The sequence below is a fragment of the Perognathus longimembris genome, chromosome 12, assembly GCF_023159225.1.
Source record: "Perognathus longimembris pacificus isolate PPM17 chromosome 12, ASM2315922v1, whole genome shotgun sequence".
NCBI lineage: Eukaryota > Metazoa > Chordata > Mammalia > Rodentia > Heteromyidae > Perognathus > Perognathus longimembris.
The window spans coordinates 13840166-13865286 of NC_063172.1; the positions used below are offsets into that span (position 1 = coordinate 13840166).

The window sequence follows — 25121 nt, forward strand, 5'->3', positions numbered from 1 at the left end:
TTTGTGTGCCATCCTGGGACTTGTACTTAGGGCCTGGGCACTGTCCCTGAACATTTTTGCTCATGGCTAGTGCTCTACGGCTTGATTCATAGCTTCAGTTTTTTTTTAGTGGTTGATTAGAGATAAGAGTCTCATTGGCTTTCCTGCTTGGACTGGCTTCACATCAAGGTCCTCAAATCTCAGTTTTTTGGGTAGCTGGGATAGCAGGCTTGAGTCACTGATGCCTAACAAAATTCTTATTTTGTGCCAGTAAGTAATAGGTATTATTAGTAATGGATATTATTATCTGCATCTGTTTTACGTGTTTATCATATACTTAACTTTTTCTTAATATTTTGATTTATAGACTATTTTGCTCATCTATGAGTTATTTCAAACTGTGGCAAATCTAAATAATTCTTCATTATAAGTGGGTCTGTGTACTTCAGACTTGTTTTTTTCCCAAGGATCTACTACCTTATCTAACTAATATGCTTGTTGAAGTTTCATGCTTAGTAGAGCTCTTTGTCTCAATCTTCTTTGATTCATCATAACAAAGAAACTTCTCAGTTAGTTATATGCAGAAAAAATGGGTGAAAATTTTAATTGAATGTGTTTTTTTACCTTCTGCAAGGACTGTTCTATTGGGAGATGTTCAAATGTTTATTTGTTCACTTAAGCTTAGTATTTTTAGTGTGTATTCAATCTTTTTATATGTTGTATATCCCTTCCATACCACTCTCATTGGTATTCTCCATTTTACATTGATGAAATCTGTGTAACCAATTCGTTAACATAATTTGTTTAGCCAGAAAAGTAGGATTCCCCCCTCCCTCCACGCTCACTTGGAAACTCTCAAAGGAATCAATTTCTTGTGGCCATTACATGAAGAAGGGATTCCAAGAGCACATGCTCCTGGAGAAGTTTTATTTCTTCCAGATTACCTGGAACTCAAACAAGTTAATCTTGCAATTTTATCTGGGCTTTGACAAAACCTTATTGCTTTGTTTAGCTGTAAAATAGAACAGCAAAGTATACAAGCCCTTTTATGTCTTATTTATTCACTGCTTCAAGCCATCTGTTTGATATTATTTGTTTGAATTTTGAGCGCAATAAAAACCAAACTAATTTGGAGAAATCAGTTTACCTTAATAAAACAATCTTGCCAAATTGTTCTGGAATAATATTTAGCTATGGATAAATTATGTTTCTTGTCCATAGGGGTTCTTATATCCTCTGTTATTCGCAGTCCTTGGTTAAGGACTGGTATGGGTTGGCATTATCTGTAGTAGCTCTGGACACTGAGCAATTTAGGTATCATTACCAGCTTATATAAAAGAGAGGAAGTTGACTTGATTCATACTAAATTAAAGGAAAATTAACGGGAGAGCACATGTAGAAACAAAAGTATTGTGTTTTGATTTAATGAAGTCACTTATTTTTCTCCATGGACTTTCTCTGCTCTTGTTGGAACCAAGGTGTTTTCTACTACCACAATAATCATCATTTCCTACACAGGCCAAATCTCATCTTAAACAATTGTTCAGACCTCCTGGAAGTGGGTGTAAACCCTGTCTCTTTCTGGCCTTATAAGAAGACTAAGATCTAATCTCTTGTGCTCTAAATAAAATCAAAGCTCCAGATTTATAGCTAGAGTGCTATTATATTCTTAATTTTTTAATTGGCATTATTAGTTGTGCTTAACTGGATTCTAGAATCAAATTCCAGGCTTTCCAATGAATTCTACATCTTATTTCTGTCACCATATCACATGGGTTGAGTAAAGAGAACAAATTGGGCTTCTGGAGGGCTTTGGGCCTGTACTTCCCAAGGATGGTTGTTCAAGCTGGTCCAGTATATCCGTGTGAGCTTGAATCATGCATACATTCACAACCTTCGGTAACCCCTGCAGGTACCCTTGAGACCTATGTGCATGCATGGTTTTGTACGACAGGCTTTAGTCAAATGCCACTTTTGTCTAGAGAGGGTATAAACAGGCACCAGTAAAGGACAGGGTAGAGCACTAGGGTGCCATGATGAGTGGTCACCATTGGGTGATGGAGAGAAAGCACTGTTAGCAGTGTGCTGTTATTCTCTGGGATGCTGCTTGTTGTCGTGGTTATGGAGAATCAATGAAAAGAGCTTATGATTAAACATGATCTTCATCCCTACATTGCCTAGAATCCTTCTGTGGGTTGCTCCAATCAGAGAAGTAGCTGAGGGGAATCTGGCAACACAGTATGGCACCCTTCATGTTCACACTTCATGTTCCAGTGCCTGCTACTACTTTCTATTACATTCTTCCACCTTAACTTGACATGGGCTTTAGTATTTGTTGGGGCAAAGCCAGGTTTCCTTCTCACACTAACTACCCAGGATAATTTGGCATGGAGAGCTCATGATGTATATTACTGATTGATACAGAACATTGCTTTAGGAACCTTTTTAATTTAGGAAAAGATTAATAGAAAGTGGAATATTTAACATCTAATATCTTCTGTCTTAAAGCTTTTGGCAGGATAGCTGGTAAAAAGTTGAAACTAAGTGGGATGATTGGAAAGCATAAGCTACTGAACCTGGCCTCTATATTAATTAATTAACTAATGAATTAATTTTGGTGGTTTTATGATACATGGTGTACACACTGCAGAAAGCCTTTTGTGTAGTAGAAAAATAATATAAAATAGGTGGATTGTGATAAAATATTTGAAGATTAACGATGGGAAAAGTTCACAGAGGCTTGAACTCTGGTAGTAAAAGACCAATGAGTGTGCACCATGAAGGGCCTGCAAGGGGACCACTTCCATGGCAATGAAAATCAAGAGCATATCATGCTCTGGAAACAACTGCCAAAGCGGTCAGAATGACTAGTGCAAGTGCTCTTGATGATAGGTTAAAAAAAAGAGAGAGAGAGTAAGCAATATGGGAAACTCCCTTCGCAATATGTTGACATGGGACAGAGGAGTTAATGGGATGATTAGAATGCTTCTAGGAGCATCTAGGAGGGTACGAGCTAAAGATGTGGGATGGAACCACCTCTTCCTAGGCCTCATATCCCAGCAAGAACAGTATTAAGCAATAATGAAGAAAATGTTATTAAACACAGATTGGCATCAGTGGTTGCTGTCTGTATTCTTAGTTACTCCAAAAGCTGAGAATATGGTCTTCAAAAAATTTTTTCTTTGGAGACTTTGGTTTTGTATAACTGCCTTCTTTCCCCCACAGTGCTACCATATCTGATAATCATATAAAATGGAGTTGAAATTAGCTCTTTACTTTTTTTTTCTTTTGCTAGGTAAGCAGAATGTAATTTGGCATCAGGTATTAAGTTAAGGAATAAAAATAATTAAGAAAAATATTTCTTTTATATGCAAAGTATCAGTCTACTTTCTTAAGCCATCATGCTCTTGGTTGTTGTTGGTGTTGTTGGTGGTGTTGGTGGTGGTGGTTGTAGGGTTTGAACTCAGTGCCTGGGTGCTGTCTCTGAGCTCTTTGCCTCAAGGATAACTACCATTTTCAGTCACAGTACCACCTCTGGTTTTCTGGTGGTTAACTGGAGATAAGAATCTCAAGGACTGTTCTGCCCAGGCTAGCTCTGAACTGTGATCCTCAAATCTCAGTCTCCTGAGTAGCTAGTATTAGAGGCATGAGTCACTGGTGCCCAGCTACTCCAGTTATTCTTGAAAGATGATCTTGCTTGACTGCTATCCTCCTACTTATACTTCCAGTTATAGCTGGGATGACAGACACAAACCTTTTCTGTTAAAATGAGGGTCTTCCAACCTTTTTACTTGTGGTATGGCACTAATGCAGTGGTCCCAATTTCTGCATCCTAAGTAGCCCAGATTATAGGAGTGAGCCACTAGTGCTCCAAGCTTCCTTGGGTGCTTTTAGTCATATGCAAAGGCTACAGACCAGGAAGATTCCTCAAATCTACAGCTCAGTCAGAGAAAGAGTGAAAATCAATGTATGTAAGGTTTGTAGGTATGAGCTGAGCCAGCTATTTTGAAATATAACCACTGGAGAGTATAACTGGAAGGGCATTTCAGAAATCTTTCAGACCATTCTTCAGAGCTCAGTTATAGAGTCCTAGAAATAACAACTTGTTTTAGGGTCCGGGTCTGGATGCTTTTCTTCCCAGGCTCATTGCCAAGAGCTACTGTGAATTTTCAGTGAGTGAACAGAGGTATCATAGGTAAAGTATTAGCTTCTTTCTACTTGTACTGGATGTTTCTCTGATGGTAACCACCGATTGTCTATGCTGGTAGAGGTACTTCTAAATGTACCTGGTCACTTAAGTGGATAAAGACTATAATATCTATCATGAAATATTATTCATGTAGAAGGTGAAGGAAATCAGCCACTTGTGACCACATAAAAATGACGCAGAACATTATTCTATACGAAAGAATCCAGACTCAGAGAGAGATATACTGTGTGATGTAATATAGATTTGCTGTCCAAAATAAGTGAACTCGGACTGGACTAGTATTTATCAGGTGCTGAAGATGGGGAAAATAGGAAAGTTATGGTTTAGGGTACATTCTAAACCAAACAGGTTCTGGGGAATTGATAGGCCAGCATAATTGGTGAGAGTTGTTAATTAATTTGACCATGGTAATCATTATAAAAGCATTATACAATCATATTGTATAACTTGAATGTGTACAGTCTTTATTTGCACTTAGTGTCTTTGATAAACAAATCCCAGGAAGCAGGGCTGAATACACTGTACTGTGTAATAACTTTAATTTCTAAAAGTGACATGAATACAAAGAGTTGCCTGGCCAAGGGAAATTTTTTTCTTGAAGATGTCTTTCATGGTGTGTCTCTCACTAAGTCACTTGTCTCCCCATTGTTCTGTGAAAATAATCTAAGTGGTATAACCACTTTGGCAAGAAGATGCAGACAGTGACCCTGAACATTGAAGAAATGATGGCTGCACGCTTTGCTTTCTAAGCTTTCTAATTCAGAAAAACCTTTTAGATCAGTAAACTCTACATTGGCTAATTTGCCATTTCCATATTCTACAGCCCATGCTTGCAGGTCTGACTATGGCCTGTGAGGAACTTCAACATGTAAGTGACCTTGGAGGACTTCAAGTTTTTTTTTTTTTTTGGCCAGTCCTGGGCCTTGGACTCAGGGCCTGAGCACTGTCCCTGGCTTCCTCCCGCTCAAGGCTAGCACTCTGCCACTTGAGCCACAGCGCCGCTTCTGGCCGTTTTCTGTACATAGTATCAAAGACTAAGAAAAGAGAATGATAAACTTGGAGTAGTTTGAGTATTTTTTAGGTATGCATATGTGTTTCCACCTATATATTTCTATTACATAAACGTGACCTAAATTCATATTTCAAAAAGGAGGCACATTACTGTTTTTGTATACTTACGAAGACCATAAAGACCATGACTGTGCAAAACATTGAGTTGAATCTATTGAAGAGATTCAAGGATTTGAGAAGAGTGAATTCTTAGGACTGCATAAAAAATTTTCTGTCCCTCATAGTTAATCAAATTACCATTTTAGTTTACTATTGGCTAAAGTAGGATCATTTTACATCATGGTCTTTTAAAGGCAATTCCTGATTTTTATTGTTATCCTAGCACAATTATTGAAGCATTGAGTTTCTACATAATAAGATAACAACTATTTCAATTATTGCAAAGATGATATGAACAGTATATATTACTTGTATATATAATATAGTATGTGTATATATATGAAAATTGATTTTCACATAGAAGTCCCCCAAAATTAGTTATTTGTTTTCAAAGTCATGGTTTAATGTACTCTAAACTTGTGTGTAAAACTTAGTATTACATATCATGTAAAGTATATGTATGTAATCTTCAGTGGATAAATGAGTGGGAGAAAGCAGACAGAATCTTTCAGGCATCATCACAAACTAATAATGATATAGAAGTCCATTCAGTTCTGGATCATTTCAAAACTTGCCTCCTTCTAGATAGACACCAAGTTCCTTTCAGTATGAAAACTTATTATTATAAAATATCGATTCAAAGATGAGTTGCAATAATAGTTTGTACAAAGAAGTAGAGAGAAATTTTCCCTATAAAATGCACCTGGGGCAAACTCCTTCAAAACTCAAACCTCACTACATTCGCAGACAACGCAGCAAGCTTGGTGGCAATGTAGCCATTCTGTAGCTACAGTTTCTAGGGCCACATAGGTTTTGGATTCCATTTTTTCCATATTAGGATGATTATATATCTATATTATGAATTGTATGTCATATATACAGGTATGTGTATATACATATATGCCACATATATAGGTATGTACATATATATATACATATGAGTGTAGAATCCCACTGTAATTTCAAGTTACTATATAATCAGAAAAGTGTACTCCTAGTGTTCCTATTAAGATTATAAAGAAATAACATTTAAAATAGTTCAGGTACATTTGGTCAAGGCTCTCTACCAATAATTTGGGATGTATCAGGCTTTAAATAACCTAGGCAAGGCTTGCATAGCTTCAGAGCCTTTTATATTATGTGATTTAGGAAATGGTACTGTTTATATTCTATTTATCAAGTCTATATTCAAGTCCATGTTATAGTTTTTATTGAAAGATTTTTGTTTTCAATTCATTTCTTTAATAAGCAAACTTGTGAATATTCATCAAGCCAAAGATCTGGATTATGAAAGGGAACAGGATTGGTGAAATTGTGTGAAAATATGGTCAGATTGTCAACTTGGTAGATAGGCCTTAGACCTCAGTGGTTTCCACAAGCTCTTTCGTTTGCTTTTTTCTGTTGTTCTTGTTCCAAAATCTGTCCCTGGCATTAAAGAAGCAAAACACAAACAGATTAGCATAAAATATATCAGGTTTCATTTGTATTACATTTCAACACAGACATTTCTGACTTAAGCTCTGATACTCTTCACACATTCCTGAGAATGAATAGCAGTCTTGAATGTGTATGACCATTTTAGAGATGACTAAAATGTGACTCTGAAGTCTCTTACAAGTTTGCACAGTAACTAAAACAAGTTTCTAATTCTGTACTCCTGTTATTACCTGTACCATATCACATGCCATGGAACATGTGTCATTGACTTCATGTTCATGTGAAAACAGAGATTAAAGGTCAAAGGTACTGCATTGATCTTCTGACAAGCAAGTATTCTCCATTTAGTAAATTAGCCATTATCAGAACCTTTCACTGAAAAGTTCTTTGGACCACCAGCCTCTTCTCTAGAAAATGTTTGTGAGGTAGATCTCCATAGGGTTTTAATTAGAGATAAGCTAGCAACTTTCCAGTGGCAAAGTTACAGCAGTTCTCCAAGTTCAGCCACATGACTTAAAATGTGAGACCATAGTCTGAAAATGAAATGTGCTTCCATGTCCCATACAGAATAAGGACGGAATAAACTTGTTTGGAAACATGGATAATTTGGAAATGATAATCTACTTCTCATGCATAGGCAGGTGGTATATGCTTTATGCTTTATCTATATGGAAAAGTTGAGGATATTTATATGAGCATATAGACAATTGTGAATATTGTGTATGGATAAGGTGTATGGCTGAAACTATGTCTTTCCAATACTGGTTGGCAGTAATTTCCTCATTATCTCTGTGCATTATAAAACTTTAAAATAAGACCTTGATGCCTTTCATTGGTAATTGAGGAAAAAAAAAGACCATGTTTTTGAAAGTTTGATGTTATGAATTACTTAAGTGCTAATGAAAATGACTTTTTTATTTTAAGAGTACTATTTATTTATTTATTTATTTATTTTTCTTATTTATTGTCAAAGTGATGTACAGAGAGGTTACAGTTTTATACGTTAGGCCTTGGGTACATTTCTTGCACTGTTACCTCTTCCCTCATTCCCTTCTCCCCTCTCCCCCTTTCCCTCACCTCCCATGAGTTGTTCAGTTGGTTTACACCAAATGGTTTTGCAAGTGTTGCTTTTGGAGTCATTTGTCTTTTTATCCTTTGTCTCTTGCTTTTGATATTCCCTTTCACTTCCCTAGTTCTAATACCAGTATATACAGTATCCAGTGTACTCAGACGAGACACAGTGATAGTGCAGGTACAACCACAGGAAGGGGATACAAGAGGATCATCAACAATAGAAACTACGGTTTCACATGGCATGTTGAAAGTAATTACAACAGTGATATAACAGTCGTTTCCATAACATGGAGTTCATTTCACTTAGCATCATCTTATGTGTTCATAAGGGCATAGCTATTAGCCTCTTGTGATCCTCTGCTGTGACTTGCCTAAACCTGTGCTAATTATTCCCTATGAGGGAGACCATAGAGTCCATGTTTCTTAGGGTCTGGCTCACTTCACTTAGTATAATTTTTTCCAAGTCCTTCCATTTCCTTAGAAGCAATGTCATTCTTTCTGATAGAGGCATAAAATTCCATTGTGTATATGTACCACATTTTCCTGATCCATTTGTCTTGTCATAGCTAAATTATGGATCTAACCCAGATGCCCCACAGTAGACGAATGCATCAGGAAAATGTGGTACATATACACTTCTTTTTGTAATGCCAGTCTCATCCTCCATAAACCAAAATATACTCTCACTAATCCAAGTATAGATTTTGCCCAATAAGCCCATTCATTCCTGCTAAAGCTATTTTTCATGGGCTCCCCAAACTGTCCATATCCAGTTATGTTCATGCTTTGTTGAATGGCTGTAGCTTCCCATCCTTGTTCTCTTGTTTGAGTTCAAGTGGCCTGGGGTTGGGAATGTGGCTTAGTAGTAGAATGCTCCCTTAGCATGCGTGAGGCCCTGGGTTCAATTCCTCAGCACCACATAAACAGAAAAAGCCGAAAGTGGTGCTGTGGCTCAAGAGGTAGAGTGCTAGCCTTGAGCAAAAAGAAGCCAGGGACAGTGCTCAGGCCCTGAGTCCAAGGCCCAGGACTGGTAAGAAAAAGAAAGAAAGAAAGAAAGAAAGAAAGAAAGAAAGAAAGAAAGAAAGAAAGAAAGAAAGAAAGAAAGAAAGAAAGAACCCAAGTGGTCTGAAACTGCCTCCAACAAACCCCTCAGAAACAATTTACCCATCATTTAATACTTTCTAAGTGTTAAACATTTTGCAACTAATATAATATCTCTCATATTAAAGGTTCTTCCTCTACACAAAATCATCATATTATTGCATATCTCAAAGTTTCAATAACATGTAAACAAGAATGCAGAAATGAAACTGGTTATGCCACAGTATGAATTCCTTTTAATTCACAAAGGAAATGCTTGTGAGCATTACTTTATGATTCTTAAGATTAATAATCACACTTGATGCTTTAGGAACTAACAGGTGCCTTGTCCTAAACTTTCTTCGAACTATTACGTTTCATAGCTTTCCAGGCTCTGTGAGTTCTACATCAACTTTATATATGAGAAACTTCAATCATTTAGAAATCATCATAAAATCAGTGACTCCAGTTTAGATACAAGTATTACTGTCATATAAAAATCTATCTGGCATTGGGAGTGAGTAAGTAAGGCTAATCTATGACAATGTTAATGCTTACAACAAGGCATATAAATTCATTAGTAAAAGTAGAATGAACCTAAGATTTGGGTTCTAAACTGTTTGAGTTCCAGTTCCAGCTTTTTCACTGATAGATCTCTGATGAAGAAAAATAAAATATATCCCCACCCTCATAAATCTTCAATTTTCCCATGTCCAAATTAGAAACTATTTATTCTAATTGGAGATTATATGAAATAATGCACATAAAAGGACTTTGATTTTTTTATGATATGAAATTATTAGGAAGTGCTTATTATAGTCATGTATAGATTTGTAAAGCAATTATAGAACTGCTAAAATACAAATCAAAGGTATGTATCTTACAAAATGCCTCCATAGATTGTCATCCAGAAAGTTAGCAAAATTGATGTAAATATTGTATCCTTTGGTCTTATAAAATTAGAATATTAGTCCTGCGACATTTCTTTTTTTCTTTTTTTTTCCCTGCGACATTTCTTTTTTTTTTCTTCTCAAATTTTTATTATCAAACTGACGTACAGAGAGGTTACAGTATCATACGTTGGGCATTGGATACATTTCTTGTACTGTTTGTTGCCTTGTCCCTCATGCCCCCCTCCCTCCCCCCCTTTCCCTCCCCCCCCAGGTGTTCAGTTCACTTACACCAAACAGTTTTGCAAGTATTGCTTTTGTAGTTATTTCTCTTTTTTTACCCTGTGTCTCTCGAATTTGGTATTCCCTTTGAATTTCCTACTTCCAATACCAGTAAACCCGGTTTCCAATATACTCAGGTAAGATTACAGAGATAGTGTAGGTACAAACATAGGAAGGTGATACAAAACATCATCAATAATAGAAACTACACATACACATAGGACGTTGAAAGTAGTTACAACTGTGATATATCACTTGTTTCCATAACATGGAGTTCATTTCACTTAGCATCATCTTATGTGTTTCTAAGTGTATAGCTATTGGGCCTTGTGATGCTCTGCTATGGCTTGCCTAAACCTGTACTAATTATTCCCAATAAGGGAGGCCATAGAGTCCATGTTTCTTTGGGTCTGGTCCCTGCGACATTTCTGTAAAGCATTTTGTAAGTCCACAGCTCAGCGCAACACAGAAAAGCTGCAGATGGCTCACCTTTTCTCCAGGTCCTTGATGGTGTTAGGAAGTGGAAGATTGTAGGTCTCTGGTAGGAAGTAGAGGCTTGTTAAGGCTACTATGGGAAGGACCCCATAGAGAATCATGGGAAGATGGACAAAGTATTTTCCAGTTACAAGCACTAAAGAAGCACAAGTCATTGATATTCTGAGAGAAAAAATATAAAAGGCCTGTAGAGTTGACCTTCAAAAAGAGAAAATAATTCTTCAATAGTTTGAATCTATGAGTTTATTTCCTACTTCAAATTCTATCTCACATGCACACTTCTTTTATTTTTAAATATTTTAAAATTATATCATACAAAGGGGTTTCAGCTCAAGATGCCAATGAATGTGTGCCGTGCACTTTGATCCATGGCACCGATTCCAGTATTCTCAATGACTCCTACCTATCCCAACCTACCTCAACCTCTCAAATTTCCTTGTTCCTTTTTATTTATATACATTGATTATGATGGTGACTGTATTTGCACACTTTTGCTCTCTGTCCTTAACCTGCATTCGTGAGACAAGACATATTTCAGCTTCCTCATATTCATTTTGTCAATTCTTGGAATGAATGGACATCCACCTCTCCATGTACCATACTTTATACAGTTTTACTAACATTCATGCTGGATCAAGGTCGGTTTTTCTTGACAAAAGTGCAAGTAATGCTGTGCTATAACTTGCATTATAAGAGCAAATTCTTCCCATTTACACATAACTGTCTTATTCTTTCAGCGACACCGTACAGAGTTTGAAACTACAGTTCTTTATTGTTCACATAATATAAGACCTTTCTCATCTGTAATGTTATGAAAACACATTAAATCAAAAGTGCTTGGAACAATATTAAGATGATTCAGTACGGTGGAAGATAACAAGCTAAACTTGAATTTCAAATAAACAAGAATGTTGTATAAGGAGTCAGCATGCAATATTGATTTACTTATTAATTAGCAATTAAAATTTTGGCCTCTGACTGTAAACCAAATCTAGTTGCCCCATATTTTCTTTCTTTCCATTTCCTTTTTTTCAAGTAAATCTAGACTTTAGTGAATTGTTATTGCAAATTTCTGTATGAATATTATCAAGACTCAATTTACATAAATTGAGAATTTTGAAAGATGACAAATTACCAAAATAATTTTTAAAATTTCCTGATACATGTAACATTAGTACATTTACATATCCTTCAACATCTTCTATCAAATTAATAGTTTATGACATCTCACTTAAATCCATTTGAATTCTGTAAGAGCTTCCAGCACTATACAACAAAGATCCTAAGAAAGAGCATTTGCCTTTTTTTTTCTTACCTGAGTATTGTTGGTGACAGCTCAGTAGTAAAAACTGTACATAATACAGAGAAGGATGAATAGCAAGCTTTTCCAAAGAGAAAAATAATAAGGCGCAGTATGTTCATCTCTATGAACAAGATTTGGGAAAGAATAATTGGGAATGTTTCAGTATTTATTTGTTTGTTATCAATTATTTCTTAAATATTTACCACTAGGCATTGTTTCAGCATTTATTTATCCATTTATTATTCAATATTTCTTAAATATTTTCCACTTGGCAATTATCTAAAATCAGTATTTGCTAAGTAGGATTTAAGTAAGAAAAGGGGCAACATTTTAGGCATTCACAATTCAAGGATCATTCAGAACACCGTTAAACTGGAATTGAAATGACTGAGAAAGTAAAAGAAAAAACAATGGCTGGGAATGTGGCTTAGTGGTAGAGTGCTTGCCTAGCATGTATGGAGCCTTGGGTTTGACTCCTTAGTACCACATACACAGAAAAAGCCAGAAGTGGTGCTGGGGCTCAAGAGGAAGAGTGTGAGCCTTGAGCAACAAAAAAAGAAGCTCAGGGACAGTGCCCAAACCCTGAGTGCAAGCTCTAAGACTGGCAAAAAATTAAAAAAAATAAGAAAAGCAAAAAAAAAAAAAAAAAAAAAAAAAAAAGAACCTAGTAGGTATACAGATCATTCTATTTAAGAACAGAGAAATGTATGTTCTTTCAAGAGTATGTGGAATAGTTTTTAGGATAAGTTACATGTCAGATGTCATCAGATGACTCTCAACAAATAAAAGAAGATTGAAATAATTCTGGCTTTGTTTCAACTGCAATGTAATTTATCTAAAAATTATCAAAACTAAACTGATAGAAATAAAAACTTGTAAATGTGTTGAAATTAACAAAACATATTGAAACAGAAGGTCAAAAAAATAAAACCAAAGAGAAACTGGAAACATTTCAAAGACAAATGAAAATGGGAACACAATAAAGACTTACAAAATACCAAAAAGTTGGTATAAGAAGAAAGTAGGTAAATGTACACCATTAAAAATATTTCAAAGAAGAATCCTTTACAAATCTTTACAATTTAGAGTATAAAGAACAAAATATATCCAGAGATAGTAGAGGAAAAAATAATAAATAATGAAAAAAAGTTAAATAGTGGTTAGAAAAAATGGGAAAATGACAACTAAGAGTTGGGTTTTCGGAAAGATTAATGCTATCAAAAATCTAGCTAACGTGAATATGATCATACAAAATGATGCTTGTCAAAATGAACTCCAAAAAATGGAAACTGTTGGCAGTTTCTCCCCTTCCCCTTGGCTTATTCCCTTTTTTCCCTTGATTTCTGTACCTGTTATCTTGTACATACCTTTATCTGATCTGGGGAGGGGAAAGGGGAAGAAATGGTGGGACAAAGGGTGAACCAATTCAGCAGTGATACTCACTAGACACCATGTTGGAAATGAACTATACAACTTGGAAGGAAGGGGAATTGGGAGAGGAAAAACTGGGAGAAAATGAGGAAGCGGGGGGGGGGGGGGGTGACACTGTTCAAAAAGAAATGTGGATCAAGAAAATGTAGTACATGTACACAATGGAATTCTATGCCTCTATCAGAAAGAATGACACTTCCCTATTCGTAAGGAAATGGAAGGACTTGGAAAAAATCATACTAAGTGAAGTGAGCCAGACCCAGAGAAACATGAACTCTATGGTTTCCCTCACAGGGAATAATTAGTACACTTCTAGGATAGTCCTAGCAGATCACAATAGCTCAATAGCTATGCCCGTATGAACACATAAGATGATGCCAAGTGAAATGAACTCCAAATTATGGAAACAAGTAGTATATCACTGTTGTTATTTTCAACATGCCATGTGAAACCATACCCCCCACCCCCACCCCCACCCTGCCCCGCGCCCGCTTTTTCCCCTAGTATTCCCTTCCCGTGGTTTTACCCCTGATATCACTGTAACTGACTTTAGTACCTTGGATACTGTATATACATGTATTGGAACTAGGGAATGGAAAGGAAATACCAAAATCGAGAGACAAAGGATAAAAAGACATACCATTGCAACAGCAACACTTACAAAACTATATGGTGTAAACCAACTGTACAACTTATGGAGAGGGAGAGGGAAATGGGGAAGGGGGAGGTGGGGGAAAATTAAGGAGGAGGTAACAAGTTGGACAAGAAATGTACTCACTGCCTTACATATAAAACTCTAACCCCTCTGTAATTCACTTTGACAATAAAGAAGAAGAATAAAAAAGACATGTACCATTATCTGATTTATGTAACTGTAATCCTTCTGCACATCACTTTCACAATAAAAATTAAAAAAATCTAGCTGGAATAAGAAAATGACAGAGAAGATTTAAAGATTTATGGTTAGAAATAAATAACAGATAATATAGTACCTACCACAGAAATTAAGCAATGAGGAATTATAATAGACAATAATATATGAAAAATTGACAAATAAGAAGAAATTGATAATTTCCTAGAAATATAAATACTACCAGTATTGAATAAAAAATAAACAGAAAATGTGAGACATCTGCCAAATAATCATATTGGATTGTTAATAAAAATAAAAACAAACCACTACCATTTAAGAAAGAAATAAAAGTACATGCTAGTTAATGTAAGAGTTCCTAAAAATGAATTATTTTACTGAATATACAGTGTTTGCTAAGTTCTGATTTAGTGATTCATAAAGGTGAATTTGTTCATCAATTTCCAACATTCCTAACACCTAGATTTTAACGAACACTCTCATGCTCTTCTTGGCATTTGTTGAGTGTGAATTTCCTTTTCTATTAAGGAAATTGTGATTAGAAAGACAAATTCCTAATGAGATTCTAAACATGAAAAAAAATCTTACCTATAGGCACAAATATGATGACTATAATAGAGCCTCCCATCATACAAAGTAAAAAAGCTACTGAAGGGCGCCGCTTGACATGTCTTATTATAAAATATGAGGCCAATTTGCTGGGAAAGTCTGTAACTGCGAGTAGAAACTGCGTCATGAATATGTCCGTTCCCAAAACCCGAATATCCAGCAAGAGGCCATAATAGCTGAAAAATCCTGCAAACCTGGGAGAGAAAACAGAGGCAGTTGATGAACTCAGAAATTAATGTACTTTATTATTACTATGTGTGTGCATGCATGGGTGTGTATTTGACACTTTCACTACATTCATACATATTATTAATACTAAAATACTCCATGTAAAGAAAGCAATAAAATTATATATAATTCAGTGAATATTCATTATCAACTTGAAAATACAAATAATAGCTCAAAATTGATTATTGACCTAGGGATTATATAAGTGAATGTGCCAATATCAATATGCATTTAGTCTACTTCTACAATTTAAGCTCTAGATATGCTTTAAAAATATTTCAAGTAAAAATTGAAAGTAGTAATTTCCAGAAGATGGAGGGCAAAAGCTTTAATATGAATTAAAGCTTCATAAATATTTTATAAAATTTGCTAAGTTTTTTGACTTTTGACAATTCTGTATTGGCTGACAATAGTGAAAAATTTTGGTAAGGTTTCAACTTGAAACAACTATAGTTCTTTAAACTATCGAATGAATGGCATAACATACATGAGTGATGTGTACATGTATATATGTAAATTACTTTTTATTTCATATTGCATTTATATTCCTTAAGAATATGGTTTTTAATGATTATATCCCACTTCACAGCTTCAGTTCCCTACTGTTTTCTATGTTTTCCTTACATTATAGAAATCTTACTTAAAAATTTTTTGATTCTTTTTTATATTCACTTGTACATGGTATGTGTGCATATGTCTATATAAAAATTTTCCAAAAGAATGCAGACAAGAATATTACTCAGAATCTGAGGAGGCAAAGGTAAATTAAAATAATTTGTATATTAATTTTTATTCTTGCACTTTCTCAGAAATGCTTCAAGTCTTTACTCCAAAGGTAAGATATATCTAATCACTCCAGTTGCTTGCAATTTGTAGAAAATCTTATTTTTCTCAAATAAACGAAGGTAGAAATAATTTTAGGTTAAAAAGTGATTTTATAATACGTATATTATACTTTACATAATTAAAAAAATTTTTTTTTTTTTTTTTTTTTTGGCCAGTCCTGGGCCTTGGACTCAGGGCCTGAGCACTGTCCCTGGCTTCTTCCCGCTCAAGGCTAGCACTCTGCCACTTGAGCCACGGCGCCGCTTCTGGCCGTTTTCTGTATATGTGGTGCTGGGGAATCGAACCTAGGGCCTCGTGTATCCGAGGCAGGCACTCTTGCCACTAGGCTATATCCCCAGCCCATAATTAAAAATTTTTAATGACTCCTTTGAAATAATCTTCTTTTCACAATTCAGCATTCAATTTCAACTCTTTGAAATACCATTTTTTTAACCTTATTCAGATACTAAAAGATCTAAAATAGTCATGCAAGGATGCTTCTCATTTCCATGTACATGTTTATCAAATAGTTAGTATTCTGGCATTTGTTGCCATTAGTTATTGCTTTCCATACATGAAAGTATAGTCTTCAGCTTTAGGCTGGCAGATTGGTTGCAAGCGCTCTCCATAAATTATATCTTTAGGGAAGTCTAATAACTTCTTTGCTATCGTTCTTCTTATCTTCAAAATGGGGCTGGAAATTTTGTTCTCATGGGAAAAGCTAAACAATTTAATTCCTATTGGTTTTTTAATGCATTCATCATTTCAAGTGAATCTACCACTCTTTTCAGTTGTCTTACTTATTGCATAGTATGGAGAGTTATACATTTGAACCAAATGGAAAGTCAGAAAGCATACAATCTGATATTACCCAAAATTACTTATACTTGAAATGAAAGTGGTAATGATGATGCAAAGTATTATATTTTTTCTATTTTCTATTCTTTTCTATTCAGAATAAGATTGAGAAATATGTCTAAAAAAGAGTTTTCCTTTTTTCTTATTTTATTGATGTCCAATCTCACATTTTTCTATTCTGATTCTTCCCGTTGCTATGACTTATTACCAGCCCATCACCCTGTTTCTTAGTTGATGCCTTATGGAATCATACAGATATGTGATTCTCTTTGTATTACCTTTTCTCACGTTATGAATGGAGGAAAAATATTCTTTTAAACAAGACATTCTTGAGAGGCTTAACATGATATGAAAATGATTGAACATATGTTAGTAAATAAGAAGACAACTACTTACAAAAAACTCCATTTAAACAGTGCTGTCCTAAACACTGTGGGGTTGACAATAACCTCTGTTATTCTACAATGACTTCTAGTTTCATTGCGTCTTTCCTTCATGTTGAATCTTATCATCTTAAAAAAAAACCAAAAAACCAGAAAAGAAAGCGAAACACAAAAATATTTAGTTTCAACAAAGGGAGAGCTTTATTTTCAATTGTCCTTCCTGCTTCCTATGGCTTTTATCTTGTCACCCTAGAACCAAGCCAAATTGATTATTACTTAAATCTCATTGGTTTGGAGGCTATTCAAAGAATCCAAGAACTGATGAAGTAATTTAGATCATTGTAAAAAAAAAAACCAACAACACTTTGTAAACCATTGTTTAAGATATGCTTGTGTTCTAAATTGCTATTTGGGGGGGGGGAGGGGCAGTACTGGAGTTTGAATTCAGGGCCTTGCTCCTCGATGTGCTTGTTCAGTTGCCAGTCTACCATTTGAGTCTTATTTTCAACCTGGATTTTTGCTTGCTCATGGAGTCTCACAGACCTTTCTATCAGGACTGGTTTTGAACCTGAAATATGAACTCATCCTCATGAGATGCTAGGATTTTAGGCAGCCAGTGCTCAACACAAACAGATTCTATGCGATTAAAAGCATTTTAGGAATTACTTTCCAATGATTCTTATGGTTGTAAAATTATTTTTTGCTTATTAGAAATCAATGGTATACTTTTCTTGGACCTGTCCCCTAAATGGCCAAATGATGCCCATGTCATTGAGATGAACACACCAACGAATTTCCCTCTGCATTAATAATCTGTCGTTCCATGGTGGTTCCTCCTCCTCCTCCTCCCCCTCCTCCCCCTTCTCCCCCTCCTCCTCCTCCCCCTCCTCCACCTCCCCCTTCTCCCCCTCCTCCTCCCCCTTCCCCTCCTCCTCCCCCTCCCCCTCCTCCTCCTCCCTAGCACTCTGCCACTTGAGCCACAGCGCCACTTCTGGCTGTTTTCTATATATGTGATGCTGGGGAATTGAACCCAGGGCTTCATGTATACCAGGCAAGCACTCTTGCCACTAGGCTATATTTCCATCCCCCTTTGCCTTATTCTCGATAAACTACTAGATATATTTCAGTTAGTCTTTTCTATACTGCCCATGGTTTCTATATTTTTAGGACCGCTATTCATTTTATATATGCAATAGATGTTATACATTCACAACCTAACCATAAATAGCATACTATGTACCATAATATATATTTTAGGTATTTAAAAATATTTTTAGCTAACCAATTTTGTAGTCCCTTTATCAGTATACAAAATGGTAGAGTAATAGTGATATTTATAGGAAGTTTTATTTCTTCCTCACTACCAGTTGCAAACACCATACACTCACGTATATTCAAACTTTAAATATGTAATCCACCACATTAGATCATTTCTTCTTACATCTGTCATGTATTCTTTTATGCCATTTAATGCTCCTTGAACTTCACTTTTTCTCTAAGTGTGTATAATGATTGTGATTAACCAGTTACATAAATCTGTCAAGAATCTAAAATGTAATTGGACCAAGTCTTCTCATCTCATTGGCATTGCTGAGGAATGTAGCTGAAGAAATGGTAATCGTGCTTCCCTTACCTCGGTAGTCAGACTTTGTGCAACATCTTTCTTCCCATTGATATTGGCAATTCTTTGCAGTTCTCTTAAGGCACGTTCTGTTTTGCCATTTGTCATGAGCCAGAGGACTGACTCTGAGACCCAACTACAGAGGGAAGTTTTGAGAGGGTTAGACATGTCCTTATTGGAAAGAAATCATTTTTTCCAGTGTAAATGATCCCTCTGACTGAAAAAATAGCACTTCTTGATCAATTCTTTGTCTATACATCTATCTCAGTCAATACTTTTTTAAAGGAGAACTATATTAAAAAGTTTGACTCCTAATGAAAGATTTCCTGATTTAAACATTAAATATATTTTCTTTCTTTATACTCTATTTTAGTTTTTTTTTTTGCTCAAGAAATGATTGCAATTTGATACATGAAGTCTAATTTGGAAATAATGTTTTTAATAATAACATTTACAATATTATAAACATTTATGATATGAATTTTCAGTGCTACTCAATATTTTTACCCCTGAAAAGATAAATAAAATTTTTGCAAAGAACAGAAAAAGGTTATTTTGTCTCTTAGTTAGAAGGATCATCATTAACATTCCTATCAATGGCTCTTATTTAGGAATATTTCTTTAGTCAGTTAATGTGAGAAGAATCTCAAGAACTAAAGTGAAAACAAAATGTTTAAATGAAAATATGGAGGTACCATTCATCTAAATTTATGAGATAATTCATTCTAGTAGAACTGATTTTTTTTCCTGTAGATTTTTATTCTATTATTCTGAGTATCACCCTTAAAATGGTAAACTATTCCTTTGTAGAGATAAGCAAGCCTTCATGCAATCATAATCACTTAAGTAAAACTGACTAAGCACTTTAGGTAGGTCACATACCAGACAAAGAAAGACAGAATGAAGAAGGGCAAGCTTATGGCCAATTGGAGCTTGTGCCAATCTCGAATAGCATAAGCCAGTCCTGCAAGTAACGCGTGGCCAGCACTCCAAGACAATCCTTTCACTGTTGCAACTCTAGGGTACCATTTTTGAGAAGTCCCTTCTAAAACTAAAAAAAAAAAAAGATACTCAGTACCACAAAAGAAAGATGATGACAAGTGTAATAAAACTTATGTGTTTTATCAAGACAAACTCACGAATTATTATGCTACTGTTTTGAAAGGCACTCAGGCAGGCAGACATCAGGAATTTAAAAAAGCAGTAAAGGATAAAGGAAGGTGCAAATGCACAGGCAATGCCCAGGATCCCAAAACCTAGGGCAGTAGCAACCAACAATGGTTTCCATCCAAACCTGTGGAAATAGTTGTTAATTTAATTTAAAAAAAAAAAAGCAAATATCTTTTCATATCCTTTGAGCATTCCAGAAGAACTTCCATAACATTTGGAAAACTTAGTTTTCCAAATAACTGCACATTGTTACCTCCAATAGGGTGACAGTAGAAATGAAAACAAATCCCACATTGTATTCAAATATTATAACTGAAACGTAATTCTATGCATTCAGTAGAGTAGAATTTATAACATATATTTCCAAAAATAATTATTGTGACAGTCATACATATGTTGATGATCATGCCACACTATTTCTGCCCAATGCTATAAAATGAGCATTCAATTTAAGAAAATACATCATGACTTATATCTGAAGAACATTAAGCACCTTGTGAAGCTATTTAGATTTTACCTTTCAGATCCACTAGGTATATATTTTTTAAATAAGGGAAAAAAAGTTAAGGTGCTATATGTTTCTAATTTTCAGTAAAAAGAATTCATTAGCTATGGTCTTTTTTTTTCAAGTTCCCATCCTATTCTCCTCATCACTGATAAAAACAGTGGTGATACATTTTTTATCAATTGACTTCTGTAGTCATCATAGCAGCTCTTCCTAAGTGCTATCACATATAATTCATGTCAGTGGAAACGAAGTTATAAATATTTGAAATGTATTATCTTTATTTTATTGATAGAGAATGATAAAATGTCATATTTGGTTGAAAACAGAAAGATTCTTGCTGTCGATACTAAATCCCAGATTTTTGTATTTGTTTAATAATGTTACAATCTGCAGTTGATTTGCATAAGGATCATCTTTTTTTGTGAGGATAAAATCCAGCAAGATTTTTAAAATAGATTTACATGTTTGTTTATTTTAGATACATTGAAATTCATATCAGTTTCTGTATTTGTGATCCTGTTGCCACCAAAGTCAGTTTCAATGGAGTGTCAGTACAACTTTGTTTTTAACCTCTGTTCTACAGTATACTAATTAGATTTGTCTTCCTCCTAAGACTAAATGTAATAAACTCAGTATGCTTATTTTAAATCTGCCTTGTTATTAATTTGGATCATTCCTTCTCTAAATTTTTGTTGTCAGTCTTTTTAGACAAATTCTCAATAGTTGTTTCATCAGTGAGTGTATTTCTACTTTTTCCTGTTTTCATTAAGTATCTTAAAGTCTGTCCACAAATTAATCTTCTTAGAACATTATATTAAGCATTCTGAATACATTATAAATATGAACCTAGATTCTTTCAAGTAGCCACAATTTCCTAGGTATTCCCACTTCTCAGTTTAAGGATAATGTAAATACTGCTTTCCCACTTTTTAGATAGCTGCCTCTACAATTTTTAAAAAATCTTTTTAGATCTTGACAAGCAGTCATAGTAGTTACTCTGTTTCAATTGTTCCCATTTCCACTTTTTTATACCTGCCTCCTCCTTCAGAATTTTCAAGCCTTTATAAGTTATGTTAGGGTTTGCTCCTTATTAGAAATGTAAGTTTTGTCATCTAAGACAGAAACCTCAGCTTCTGCCTTTCAAAATTTCTCATTTTGTTGAATCCTATCTACTTATCACTTGGCTTTGGCACTCTGTGTACACATTATCTGTTGCGATGCAAAATTTCTAAGAAAATATGTACAGTCTTTAAATTGTGTTTAGTTGGCAGATAGTTCTTGTTTTGAAGATGAAACTTACTTGTCAGAAAGGATGCCAGATATGGGAGTGCCCACCAAATGCCCTGCTAGGGTGATGGTCTGGGCAAAGTATTTGAATGACTGAAAATCACATACCAAGTCCCACTGGAAAATATGAAAGAAGAACATCATTCACAATGTCACTTGAAAGGAAGGTCATGAATAAGACTCATGAATAGAATGGTTAGTATGGAGAAAAAGATTACTAAAAACTGTTTGTTAATGTAGACAATGGCTATTATAGGTAATGGACTAGAATATATGGGCGAGTACTTTGTAAAAAAAAAGAGTTATAATACTCATAATAGAGATCGAAACCTCCATTGCAAAAGAAGACTGTAATAAGTAACTACATTTATAGATGTAACAATTTGCAAAGGGCAGTTCATGATCCTTCAGTTCATAGCACTAATTATTCATTCTTCATAATGTAGACAGAAACAAGAATTTTCTTTTCAAATACTCACCTATGGGGCTGAAGTCATCTACATTTCATAAATAGAAAGTAACATACTTTGAAAAAAGTCATTTCTTAGTTTCCATTTCCACAAATATGCATTCTTTTTTATGAAAATATAAGAGATCAAAGGAAGGCAGTGGCCAGATAGTGTAATGCATAATATGGAGAATACTGTAAAGAGAGAATGATTTTAAGTGTGGACTCCTATCACATACAATTTAAACACACAGGCAAATTAATAGGTTGGAGTGCAATAAAAAAGAGGAAAATTAGAGGAAAGCACCAAAGAAGACTGTTAAACAGGACCTATTTCCAGCAAACCCTGGTTCCCTGTTGGAGTTGGCACTCAATGGGAGATGCAATAGAAATTACAAAAACATCTCAAGGGAAATACATCCCATAAAGACAGCAGCTTCTTCAACTGGTTCTTGTACACATGACACTGAGGGCTGGAGGCAAATAATAATGGCTGGTGGTTACTGATATGAATGCAAAATCAATCCTGAGGATGTCTATGTATCCCCAAGTGGGTGAAAAAATGTCAGAATATTTTCTATAAGGTATATGAATATAAATTTTATAAGAATTAAGATTCTGGGGCTGGGGATATAGCCTAGTGGCAAGAGTGCCTGCCTCGGATACACGAGGCCCTAGGTTCGATTCCCCAGCACCACATATACAGAAAACGGCCAGAAGCGGCGCTGTGGCTCAAGTGGCAGAGTGCTAGCCTTGAGCGGGAAGAAGCCAGGGACAGTGCTCAGGCCATGAGTCCAAGGCCCAGGACTGGCAAAAAAAAAAAAAAAAAAGAATTAAGATTCTGAAGGTAAGCAAAATAGAATAAATTAATACAAAAATAAAATATGGCTTCAAAGCTAGGATGTTAGAGCAGCAAAGTGTTAGTTTCTTAGAAACTAAAGAGACTTAGAAATGAAGATAGTGTCTTGGTACAAATGTATCAAGAACCAGAAATGTACTAAAAGTATTAAATACAAAATACAGTATTAAGTATGAAATAATGATACTGCTTTCTTGCAAGCCACACTGTTGGGAATATAAATAAGTATAACCACTCTGGATGGCAGTCTGGAGGTTTCTCAAAAAGCTAAGCATAGAACTTCCCTATGACCCAGGCATACTACCATTCTTGGGCATCTACCCAGAACATTGCAAGTCAGGATATGGTAAAGACACATGCACATTGTTTATTGCTGCACCATTCACAATAGCCAGGTTATGGAAACAGTCCATGTGGCTTACAATAAATGAGTGGATCCAAAAATTGTGGTGCATTACACACAATGTAATTACTCATGTCATTTGCAGGGAAATGGGTGGTCTTAGGATTCATCATGTTAAGTGAGGTAAGCCAAGCTCAGAGAGACAAATAGTACATATTTTCTCTCATATGTGGAAGCTATATCTAAAATACAACTGGACATGATAACAGGACTCTAAGAATTCACACACAAATAGTGAAAGTAAAGGAGGATGTTCTTAGGGAGGAACTCGTGGTGTAACTAGTTCATCTGAACATTTATAATATTTATCAAAACCAATTCTAGGAAATGGAAAATTTTTTTTATTGTTGTGGTTTGGTGCTGCTATTTTTTTTATTTTTATTTTTTGGCCAGTCCTGGGGCTTGGACTCAGAGCCTGAGCACTGTCCCTGGCTTCTTTTTGCTCAAGGCTAGCACTCTACCACTTGAGCCACAGCGCCACTTCTGGCCATTTTCTGTATATGTGGTGCTGGGGAATCGAACCCAGGGCCTTCTGTACATGAGGCAGGCACTCTTGCCACTAGGCCATATCCCCAGCCCTGATGTTGCTATTTTGTTTTGGTCTTTTAAAGAGGGGAAAGGGGGCACAGAAATGGAGGGAGGAAGGTTGAACAAATATGATCAGGCTATTCAATAGGTACTATGTAGAAAATGAACTATACAATTTGTGGGCAGATGTGGGAGAGGAAAACTAGGGGAAAGACAAAAAAGGGAGCCAGGCGCCACTGGCTAACACCTGTCATCCTAGCTACTCAGGAGGATGAGATCTGAGGATCATGGTTCAAAGTCAGCAGGGGCACGAAAGTCCATGAGACTCTTACCTCCAATTAACCACCAGAAAACTTGAAGTGGTGCTGTGGCTCAAGTGGCAGAGTGCTAGCCTTGAGCTGAAGAGCTCAGAAAAGGCGCCCAGACCTAGAGTTCAAGTCCCACAACTGACCAACAAAAAAAAAAAGATAAGGAAGGAATGGGTAAAATTGTCCAAAAATAAATGCACTCATTACCTAACATGAACTGGTAACCCCTCTGTCCAACATCTTAACAGTAACAACAAAATGATGTTAGAAAAAACATGATAGGAAGAAATAATATAATACAATAGAAAAATGTATGACTGTCTTGTCAATTATAAATCTGAAAAATGTATAAAAGTTACTAAATTATTTGTGCTACGACTTTGGAATTATCCTTAATTAGATTCATCTTAGGATGACATTATCACAATAAAAAAATGGCTCAATGAAGTCTCAAGTAGTTAAACAAAAGCCAGAACTAGAATTTAAGGCTAACAATGAAAACCAGATCCACAAAGCATGAATGAATGTCTGCTGGTAAAGGAGTCTGGATTTTGTATTAAAAGCTTTGAAATTATAATAAAAATTTCACCTAAGTTATTTATCTACAAGCCATACCTGATGTAAACTTATTAGAACAAATATTAAACTGCCTAACTTACTTAAAATATGAATTAATACCTAATCATATAGATGGATATTTTTGAAAGTTAACTATTAACATGAAAATTGAGAGTATCTGAAATCTGGTAACTACATATAGCATATGGATTCCATGCATAATATCTTTTATTTGGAAAATCAGTGAATCTTAAATTCTACGTGGCCCCCAAAATTGTAGTGTTGATGACATTTTAAGGTTGTATG

At 35.2% G+C, this 25121-nt stretch overlaps 1 protein-coding gene across 4 annotated transcripts in view; it reads right to left on the minus strand.

Annotated features, from left to right (window-relative positions):
* The window catches only part of LOC125360495 (solute carrier family 22 member 22-like), a 33169-nt gene that overhangs the window by 3348 nt on the left and 4700 nt on the right, over nt 1-25121 (minus strand). The window contains exons 3-11 of one of the 4 annotated variants that reach the window (XM_048358463.1): nt 21725-21828; nt 19886-20040; nt 19629-19797; nt 18759-18882; nt 17139-17254; nt 14811-15025; nt 11933-12041; nt 10612-10815; nt 6476-6784 (exon numbers count right to left, since the gene is read on the minus strand). In XM_048358463.1, the coding sequence (XP_048214420.1) occupies nt 6715-6784; nt 10612-10815; nt 11933-12041; nt 14811-15025; nt 17139-17254; nt 18759-18882; nt 19629-19797; nt 19886-20040; nt 21725-21828 (1266 nt within the window). In that variant the 3' untranslated portion in view covers nt 6476-6714. Of the gene's footprint in view, nt 1-6475; nt 6785-10611; nt 10816-11932; nt 12042-14810; nt 15026-17138; nt 17255-18758; nt 18883-19628; nt 19798-19885; nt 20053-21724; nt 21829-25121 lie in introns of those variants that run through there. The other 3 variants (XM_048358462.1, XM_048358461.1, XM_048358460.1) reach the window with 3 other exon arrangements.